The 10715-nt window shown below is 44.8% G+C and overlaps 2 protein-coding genes across 2 annotated transcripts in view; one reads left to right on the forward strand and one right to left on the reverse strand.

Annotated features, from left to right (window-relative positions):
- Positions 1-6857, reverse strand: part of Desi1 (desumoylating isopeptidase 1) — a 21762-nt gene extending 14905 nt beyond the window's left edge. The window contains exon 1 of the mRNA XM_004642576.3: positions 6517-6857. Coding sequence (XP_004642633.1) covers positions 6517-6604 — 88 coding nt within the window. The 5' untranslated portion in view covers positions 6605-6857. The remainder of the gene's footprint in view (positions 1-6516) is intronic.
- Positions 6858-7003: 146 nt separating this feature from the next.
- The window catches only part of Xrcc6 (X-ray repair cross complementing 6), a 25206-nt gene continuing 21494 nt past the window's right edge, over positions 7004-10715 (forward strand). The window contains exons 1-2 of the mRNA XM_004642577.2: positions 7004-7083; positions 7712-7801. Coding sequence (XP_004642634.1) covers positions 7723-7801 — 79 coding nt within the window. The 5' untranslated portion in view covers positions 7004-7083; positions 7712-7722. The remainder of the gene's footprint in view (positions 7084-7711; positions 7802-10715) is intronic.

Consider the following 10715-nt stretch of genomic DNA (forward strand, 5'->3'; position numbering starts at 1 on the left):
GTTCAGGGTCTCACTACCAGATTGGACTCATAGTGATCCACCTGTTTTTTTTTTTTTGTGAAACTGGGGATTGAACTCAGGCCCTTGCCTACTGAGCTATCTTCCTGGCTACTCCCCCTTTTTTTTTTTGTTTTTGGTATTAGGAATCAAACTCAGGGCCTGGCTAAACTATTCCCAGCCCAAAAAGTGTGTTAAGAATGAGGTGCAGGCAGGTGAGGCTGCAGAGAATAAACAGGAGCAGGAGCACAGGGGGCTCTGTAAGCCACATTCATAAGAAATTGCACAATTACTAAGTCCATTCATTTGATTGCTGTTCAACAGTTCATACAATGAACAATAAAAATAAAAAACAAAGCACAATAGATGGCATTAAGACGTTTCAAAAATCTTACTTACACCCAAATAAAATTTCACATGATCTGCAAGCCTTAATCTTTTTTTTTTTTTTTGGTACTGGAGATCAAAATCAGGACCTTCTTTGCACTTTCCAGGCAAGTGAGCTGTCTCCCTGGCCCCTAAATCATTTCTATAATCAATAATTCCTGTGGCTGAGGGTGTTGTTCAGCAGGGTCCTGGGTTTGATCCCTTGCATCACAAAAATAAAACCAACGCACCAGGTACCTCTTCTGATCACTGGAGACACACAGAAAATTGACACAGAATCTCTGCCCTCTAGAAGTTCCATGCTTTTGTTGAAACAACTGAAATAGTTCTGTACCATTTATTTATTTATAGATGGGTTGTTGTTAAATTGTCCAGGCTGGGCTCAAACTTGTGATGTTCCTGCCTCAGTCTCCCTGAGTGTTAGAATCATATGCACACACCACCCCCTAGCTTACCACTTTCATTTTGTTCAGCTTTTTTTGTTTTTGTTTTTGTACAGGGTCTATAGGGTCTCACTACACAGATTGGACTCAGTGATTCTCCTGTTTCCAGCCTCCCAAGCGCTGGGATTACAGGTGCACGTTACTAGCCCAGTCTCAATCACCGTCTCAGTTTGCCCTGAGGGGCGGGGCCAGCATGGCACACCAGGGATCGAACCCCAGTCCCTGCATCTGCATCAGCAGGTACTTTAATCCGCTGAGCTATCTGGCCAGCTCTTACCACTTTCATTTTGTTATCATAGTCTTTTTATACTGTTAATCTAATTTTTTTATTTTAGGAGATATTATTATTCATACTACAGAATTAAGCAAGAAACTGAGCATCAAATAAAATTTCTTTTTTTTTTTTTTTCTTTTTTCTTTTTTTTCAGAACCAGGGATTGAACTAAGGCCCTTATACTTGCCAGGGAAGTGCTTATTCCCCTGAGCCATCTCCCAAGCCCCCTTTCTCCTAAAATTTCAAATATTCATTAAATTGCATTTTGCCTAGCTGGGTGTGGTAAACCTTGCACTTGGGAGACTGAGGCAGGACTGCTGAGAGCTGAAGGCTAGTCTGTGTTACACTGTGACTGTCTCAATAAAAATACTATATTAGTCTCAGAAATTATCTATCTTATCTATCTATCTAATTATCTATCATCTATCTCATTTTCCCAAATCTTCAAACCTGTGAACAATTTTAAGATGAGTTTGTAAATACCAGTGTGTGCATGTATATAAGGCACCAGATCAGAAAGTAACAAATAATGAAGCTGTGCACCTCTTAGCACAATTTTAAAACGCCTACATTTATCTCATATTTTGGCATAAAAGAAGGTTGAGAAATCTCAAAAGCAGCTAAAATGATTAAGAGGATAAACTAAAGGACACTTATAATAGCTCACTCTGTTGGGCAGATGGCAGTATGGGAAAAGAGGGCAGCCAGGCTGCCTGTTCAATTAGAATCCTAAGGATAATGTGGAACCATCTGGGTGGCAAATGAACTGCGGAATAGGAATACCTTCAGGGGACGCAATTCTAAGACAATCAACACAGGACAGGGTGAAGTGTGGAATCTGCACGGCTGGGCGGGAACTCACTGAGTGTGATCTAGTCCAGTCACGAACTATAACAGATCTGGGTGAAGTGTTACAATGGGGAGCTAACGTAACTAAGGTGTGATGGTGTATATTTAATTTGGGGAAAGAAAGGCTAAGAGGATAATCTTCACTCTAGATTATGAATGGCACACACATATTAAAGCCAATTTTTGTTTTTTCTCTCATCCAAATCTGGAACATTTGGATAAGGCTATCCTTTGATAGTTGAACAAGGTACCTGATTTATGTCAGTCACAAGAGAGCACATTAGAAGTAGAGATTGTATGGTACATGACTATCTGCGTTTATTTCCATACTCTACCATTTACTAGCTATACGACTTGAGGAAGAATTTTAACTTTCTTTGTATTAGGTTTTTTTCCTTGTATTTTAGGGTTTTTGTTTTTGTTTTTTGGTGGAACTTGGGATTGAACTCAGACCCTTGCGCTTGCCAAGGAAGCACTTATTCCACTGAGCCATCTCCCCGGCCCCCATATTAGGTTTCTTTACTGAAACATAGAGACAGTAATAGGACCTATCTTACAAAGGTGTGGTGAAGATTCTTATGCAAGCAAATAACCCAGAAAAAAGAATCTGGCACATGGTAACTCTCAATAAATGTTGGTTATTGATACTTCTACAATTCATTACAAAAATCAACAAAAAAAACCTTTTTTTAGTAGCTGGGATCAAACTCAGGACCTTATTTATTTATTTTTTTTTAAACAAATACTTTATTTATTTATTTTGTGTGTGTGTGGCCAGTTCAGCCCACCAGGGGGCGGGGCTGGCTGGCATGTGGTGCTGGGGGATTGAACCGCGGTCCCTGTGCTTTGCTTAGCTTAGCTTGTTCTAAGTAGGTGCTTTAGACCACTGAGCCATCTCACCAGCCCCAGGACCTTATTTTTTAATGTATTCGGTACAGGGTCTCACTATACAGCTCAGACTTATAGTGATCCTCCTGTTTTCAGCCTCCCTAGTGCTGGGATTATAGGCATGCACCATCATGCCTGATCTCAGTGCTCCCGGGGGTGGGGCCAACATGGCATGCGGTACCAGGGTTCAAACCCTAGTCCCTGTGCTTGCCTAAGCAGACAATTAGTCCACTGAGCTTTCTTGCTGGCCCTGGCCCAACAAACTGATTCTTTTTTTTTTTTTTAACAAACTGATTCTTTAAACAAACTAACAGAACTAGGTTATACCTGATTTTATTAAAGGTTAATGGTATCTAAGTGGGATGAACAAGCAAGGCAATGCCTATTTTCCATAAACCTTTAACTCTAGAAAGTTTTTTTTTTTTTTTTTTTTGTGGAACCGGCCAACTCTAGAAAGTAATGACCACTAGCTTTGTAAATCCTTTCCTCATTGCCTTTATAAAAGGCATAAAAGCAAAATGAGAAAAAGAAACAGATTTGTAAGGAAAGGAATGTCCTCAGATACATCACTGTAACCTGATACGATAAATTGGTGAAGTCGCTATGTCAGGATGAAGCCTTCTAGGATTTCATACCAGTTAAAAGGGTTGGGCAAGTTTGCCCACTATACCCACAAAGCCTGCATTCAGTTCCAGTACAAGGCCAGGCTCTTTCCTGCCTGCAGGCCTTGGCAGTTGAGCCCTCTTATGCCTGGACCAGTGTGACTTCCTCATCAGCCTCCAGGGGCTCCTTTTCCCTCACTCTAAAGGTCCAGCTTGAAAGTGACTACTCCAATACCCATTTTATTTTATTTTTTTCTGTATTTGGTACAAGGTCTTGCTATGTAGCTCAGACTCCAGTGATCCTCCTGCTTTCAGCACTGGGATTACAAGGGTGTACCACCATGCCTGGTTTTGGAGAAAGCTCAGCTCACCTGGGGCAGGGCTGGTGCAGCAGGTGGTGCATGGGATTGAATCAGATCCCTGGGCTTGCCAAGCGGGCACTTTGACACTGAGCTATCTCACTGGCCCTCCAATACTCTTTCTTATTTATTCTTTTCTTGCTTCCTGAACAGCATAGATCATGCAGATCTGTACTTGCGTTATCTATCTTTAATGTGTCACATACATTGATCACCCCCCTCCCCCTTTTAAGACAGGGTCTACTATATTGTGTAGGCTGGCCTTGAACTCACTAAGTCTCCCAGGCTGGCCTCAAACTCCTGGCAATCTTCTTGCCTTAGCCTCTGAGAGCTGGAATTATAGGTGTCTGCCAGCACACCTGGCAAGAAGGAGGCTTTTACTTATGTATTAGGCTAGAAAATATCTAAGTGATGCCTCAATAAGATCAAACTAAACAAATTGCTCCATTCCAAGTTTAGTTAGAACTTGACTGATGTAATCTGTTAATGACTAGCACTTCCCCAAACAATGACATTGTAAGTTTTGCTTTCACATTTGCCCTACTTTGTGTGTGTTGTGCTACTGGGAAATGAACTCTAGGCCTTGTTCATGCAGGGCAAATGCTGCCACTAAGTGACACCCCCCAGCCCTGCCTTATACATTTTAACAGTGAGAGAGCTAGGTCCAAATTTCTGTCCAATAACGGGTTAGCTGCATAAGAATTACTGAGCAGCTTATGGAAGTGCAGATTTATGGACCAAAACTCAGAGATTCTGATTTAGGACTTGTGAAATATGTCTCTAGAATTCATATATTTAAAACTTTAGGAGCCAGTCAAATAGCTCAGCAGATTGAAACGCCTGCAAGCAGGTGCAGGGGCCAGGGGTTTGATCCTGGGCCTGTGGGCTGGGCCCCACCCCCAAGGCACGATGAGATGGCAATTGAGACTGGGCTTGGTGGCCCAAGCCTGTAATCCCAGCTCTTGGGTGGCTGTTAACAGGTGGATCACTACGAGTCTGATCTAGTAGTGAGACCCTGAACACCCTGTAGACCCTTCTCTAAAATACAGAAAAACAACAACTTTATTTTTACATGGTATGTAAAATAATAAGGAAAAGTTCATTCCTGTTCCCTGGCGGCAGGCTCTGGATTTCCATAAGCTACCAACATTAGCAATTTCCTGTATGTCCTCCCAGAAAACAATTTGCTTAAGGAAGCATATATGTATCCTTTGCTTTAAATGTACATTCACATACAAAAAAAACATTTTCAATTTTTCTAATCTCATTTTTCCACACACACACACACACACACACACACACACACGAAATAAAGGGATTTTGGTTTTTGTTCTTTTTAGTGGTGCTGGGAGCCAAATCCAAAGCTGTCTGAATGTTAGGCAAGTGGTCTACCCCTGCGCTAGATCCCCATCTAGTATCTGTACTTCTTTAAGTATCCCAGATATTCTGATGTAAGCCAAATATAAAACCACTCATTAGCAGAGTAGAGGGATTAAGTGCCACTCACTATGACACATTAAAAGCCCAGTAATGTTGAAAAGATATCCTCTGAAATAGTCTTCTCCAGGGAATGGTGGCATAGCCCTACAATACAGCACACTGACAGGCTGAGGCAGAAGAATCTCAAATTGGAGCTAGCCTGGACTACTTTGCAAGACCCTGTCTCAAAAAAGAAAAAGGGATGTAGCTGTAGTTCAGTGCTACAGTGCTTAGCTAGCATGTACAGGGCCCTGGGTTCAGCTTCAGAAACTAAAAAAAAAAAAAAAAAAAAAAGTCTTATTTCCTTGATGTGACCCACTTGTCTGCCACCAAACAACTAACTCATTCTCCAATGTTACCAAAGCAAAAAAACCACCAATAATTCAAGTAGATATTGTCAAAGCTGTTCAATTTTCAATTCCTAGAATCCTCTTTTGCCAGTTATTACCTGAAACTATCAAGCTGACAATTCCTACACCAGAAATACTGGTACCTGGGTTGAAAGGAGGTTTCATCTACACAATGAACCAGGGCTGACCTCTCCCAGCATTAAAGTAGTTTAATAAAGCACAGTTGAAATACTTCCTTTACTAGTCTTTACTCATACAACAGCATCCAATCCTTCCACAGAATCATTTTCTTAATATCTGGGCCAAAGCAACTAACTTGGAAAATGCTAGGATCAGGCCGTCTTGTTTGGGGCGAACTTGGGCTCCCACTGACCTGACTTGACCTCTACCTGGGGGTGCGGGCGATAGCTGGGCTCCATCTACAGCTTAACTCCTAACTCTTCTACCTTGGGGACTGCAGGAGTTGCCTTTTGGCGCGCAGGAAAGTTCTGTCCGAGGGACTCCCGAGAATTTCCTCCGCAGTGTCCCTTTCACCACGAGGGACACCGCGGGTGGCATCCTTAATTCCCGGCACCACGCCGAGGGAGGAGGAAGGTGGAGGCGCTCGAGGCTCAGCCGAGACCGACCAGGACCAGCCGGGACCCCTAACTCAAGGGGGTCTGGAGGGCGTGACTCCGCTATCCCTCTTTCCGGGATAAGAATCTTAGGATGGGAAAGCGGGGTTGGGGAGCCCAAGCCTCAGACACCCCTCTTCTCCATTTGCCTTTCCCTCCATTTTTCCTCTCTTGCGCCCCCCACGCCCCTGCGTCTCCTCCCTCCGCCCGCCCGCAGTCCCTTCCCCATCGGCCAACCTTTCTCTCCCGTCTGCCCTCTGCCCCGTCCCCTCACCCAGCATGATGGGGCTAAGCCGCCGGGCCAGGCCCTTGGACAGGTCGTACACGTAGAGCTTCACGGGATACAAATGCGGCGGCTCCATGAGGACCCGTGGTGGCGACCACGATGGTCCTCGGCCCTCGGGGACCCGGCAGCGGCTGGGACCTTCCCGTACCCGACGGGGGTGGGGAGAGGTGGGAGCGGGGTAGGAACCGAGCCCGGGCCCGGTCTGCGGGGCGGGGGAGAGGCGGCCCTGCGCTGCTCGCGCACCAGCAGCGGCTACCGGCAACGACTACTGTGAGGTGACAGAGGGTACGGGGAGGGTCCGCAATGAAGAGGGGGCGGGGGCGGGAACGTCCTCTCGCGCATGTGCGTGAGGCCCAATGGGCGACGGGGCGGGGCTTCACCGAAGGGGCGGGGCATTCTCCAATAGACCTGTGAGCGGGCTTGTGGGAGTGGGCGCGGCAGCCAGAAAGGAAGAAGGCGGCGCTGTGCGTAATGACGTAAGAGGCGTTGTTGGCCGGGAACGGCAACCTGCGCGTGTCTGGTGCCCTCCTGCGCGAGTCGATCCTTGAGGTTGAGGTAGGTTTGTGCTCGGTGCTTGTTGCTTACAGCCCGGGACTGGCTTCGTCCTGCTTGACTACTCCAGTGTGGTGCATTCCCCTAACCTCCCAGGGGAGGCAGCATCCGCCAGAAGCGTGCAGCCCCGAGTGGAGGGCGCCGTTGGCTCCCGCCGCTCGCGCGGATTGCGATATCCGGCTTCCGGGCCCGCCGGCGCTGGACTTCAGTGGGCGTGCAGAACTGCGCGGTTGGGGGAGATTTGGGGGCGGAATGAGGACCCTGGTAGTGGAGATGGCGTTAGAGACGGGATGTCAGGCTCGGGCTTCTGCGCAGGCAGGGCGGACACCATGGCTACCGCTGGCCTTGAAAAGCAGTTGTAACGAACAGCTGAGGAGAGGCTGCGCTCCAACGACCCAGAGGCAGAAGGACCCATTCGCATTAGTAACTCCGAGATTTTGTAACAGCTCTCAAGAGAGCCTAAAAGTTGACATGTAGATTTATTACTGCTGGGCACAATGGCGCACTCCTGTAATCCCAGGTATTCCGGAGGTAGAAGCAAGGGGATCGCGAGTTCGAGACTACTCTGGACAAGACATTTTGTCTCAAGAAGAAAAACATTTGCTGTTACCTTACCTCATCTTTCATTTAGCAGAAACCAGTATGTCAGGGTGGGAGTCTTACTATAAAACCGGGGGCGATGAAGAGGAAGACGAGGAGGAGGAGAGCCCCGATGCAGGTGGTAAGTGACTTTAACCTGTCCTGCTGTCCTGTGTCTCTCTGTTGGATGGCCTTTGCTGTCTGGTGGTCCACTTTTTTTTCCTCCACATAATCTGAAATAACTTTTCCTGCTCTGAACTTTACAGAGACACCCTATACTCTTTTATTCTTACTATGTTGTGGGACATTTCTAGCCTTACATTTTTTCTGGTTACCGGTAGGTTGACATCTGTTGAACTTCAATAAGTGAACCTTTTTGGGGGTATCCTTTGTCACCTTATGTGGCTCAGGTAAGACGCTTTCTCACTCAAGAAAGTAGTTTTATTCATTCCAGGACCTCTGTAAAAATACCTTCCCACTATAGTAACTGCAGCCGTGGGAGAGTAAACATTAGTGACACAGTTAAGGAGAGTACTCAGGTTGGGCAATACAGGAAGACACAGGGCAAAGGAAGAGAAATGAAAGGCTTGTGTTCTGGTTAATTTCATTCCCGAGTAGAAAATTTTGAAGTGTTTTTAAAAATGTTTTTATTAAAAGTGAGAAACATAGGATGCAAAAAAATAAAACTTACTGTATTCTGTGTATCCACCACCCTAATGTAACCACTAGTAGCATTTTGTGTTTTTATTTCATTTTATTTTTGTATCTTGCACTTGCTATGTAAGATCGCTACCATTGAGCTGTATCTCCAGACCTTTTTATTTTGAGACTGGATCTTGCCAAGCTGCCTCAGTTGGGGTTAAATTCCTAATCCTCTTGCCTCAGCCCCCTCAATAGCTAGAATTATAGGTGTTCACCACTACATCAAACTGCCTTTTTAATTTTTGCATCAGGGCCCCATTATCATAATGTTTCCTAAGTGGGCTTACGACTGCTGGTCTCAGGAAATCCTTCTGCTTCAGCTTCTGTAGTAGGTAGGGCTGTGTTTCTAGCCACTGTGTCCAGCTTCGTTTCAGCATTTTTAATATTTTCTTCATGTATTTTTCAGTCTTTGGTTGAATTGTTTTTTAGGGGAGGTTTATTATTTGCTGTTGAGGACGGAACCTAGTGCTTCCAGCTTGCTAGGCAAGCATTCTACCACTGAGCCAAATCCCCAGCCCTGAAATGTCTGACATGCTTTTTTTTTTTTTTGTATTTAGTATAGGGTCTACAGGGTCTCACTACACAGATAAGACAGAGTGATCCTCCTGATTTCAGCCTCCCAAGTGCTGGGATTACAGGCGTGCACAATGCCCAGTCAGTCTTATCTCTTAAGTACACACACACACACACACACACACACACACAGTTTTCTTCATATCTGATTTTTATATTATAATCATAGTGTTATAGGAAGATGAAACTCCTGACCTGGATGAGTTCGTGTTCTCTAAAACCAAAGAATGAATTTTAGGAACAGTGGAGGTTCAGGGTAAACCTTTATTGGAAAGGAAAGCATCTTTTGGAGAGGGACAGGACAGGGGCCAGAGTGGGTTGCCCAGGAAGCTGTCTCTTTTAGGTTATTTTTATAGGGCAAAACCATGCAGGGCTAAGGTAGAGAAGAAGGAGTCTTGCGTAGATGGATACAGGATGGACAAAACTATGGTCGCCCAATGGGATTACAAGCACCATTGCCCAGGTAAAATTGATTAGGCCCAGCACCAAATGGAGTAGCGAGTCACGTAGCAAGCGGGCATGAATGTAAAACAGGACCTTCTCTGGTGGCCTTCTGACAATGATTCTTCCCGACTAATGAGCAATCCCGGATGCCAACTTTAGGGAGGTCAGCATTTGTTTGGTCTTTAGGTCTGGCTCAGCAGGAGCAGCTCCCGCAGTTGTAAGGTGTCTGGTCTCTGTCATCTCCTCTGAGGGCCTGACCCTGTCTGACGGCCTATAATATTTCTATCTAACTCAGGCTGCCTGCAACAATAGTGCATGTATGTTTCCATTTTAAGTTATACCACTCTTCAAAAAAGTTTAAAAATACATTTTAAATTTTGTGTTCTTTTTTTCCTTCTTGTATTAGATACATCTTTACACAAGGTTACATATATGTAGTTATTTATTTTGTTTTATTTTTTTGTCTTTCCGAGACTGGGTCTCACTATGCTGTTTGGGCAGGCCTTGAGCTCACTTTGTAGCCCAGGCTAGTCTTGAAGTCTCACAACAGTCCTCCCGCCTCAGCCTCCCAAGTGCTGGGTTATAGGTGTACACTACCATACCCAGCCTGTAATTTATTTATTTATTTATTTTTGTTTTGTTTTGTTTGTTTGGTGGAACCGGGGATTGAACTCAGGCCCTTGCACTTGCCAGGCAAGCTCTTATTCTACCGAGCCATCTCCCTGGTCTGTAATTTATTTTAAGTGTATTATAATTCTATTTCTTGCTGAGCATTTTAGTTATTTTCAGTTTGTTGCTTTTTTTTTTTGGAGGTGGGGTGTTTGAGATAGGGTCTTACAATGTAGTTCAGGCTGGTCCCAAACTCAACATGTAGTCCCGACTGACCTTGAATCAATTTGTTGCTTTAATAACATTGTAGTAAATTTTGCACAAGGGTTTATCATATCTTTTTATTTTTATTTTATTTATTGTTATTTTTGTGTTTAGTTCAGGGTGTTCAGGGTCTCACTATGTAGATCAGACTCGTAGTGAGTCTCCTGTTTTCAGCCTCCCAGGCACTGGGATTACAAGCCTGCGCCACCATGCCCAGTCTCAATCTCAGCATGCCCTGGGGTCAGGGCTGCCATGGCATGCAGGGGACGTGGGGGGAGATTGAGCCCCAGCCGCTGCTCTCTGCCTAAGCAGTTGCTTTAATCCACTGTGGTATCTGGCTGGCCCTTCCATATCTTTTTTTTTTTTAATTAGTTAAGTTTATTGATACATTTTAGATATACATAATGATCACATTCATCATGGGACATTTGTATGCATGATATATCTTGCTGCTTTTTTTTTTT

Source organism: Octodon degus, unplaced genomic scaffold, assembly GCF_000260255.1.
Source record: "Octodon degus isolate 3935 unplaced genomic scaffold, OctDeg1.0 scaffold00156, whole genome shotgun sequence".
Classification (NCBI taxonomy): domain Eukaryota; kingdom Metazoa; phylum Chordata; class Mammalia; order Rodentia; family Octodontidae; genus Octodon; species Octodon degus.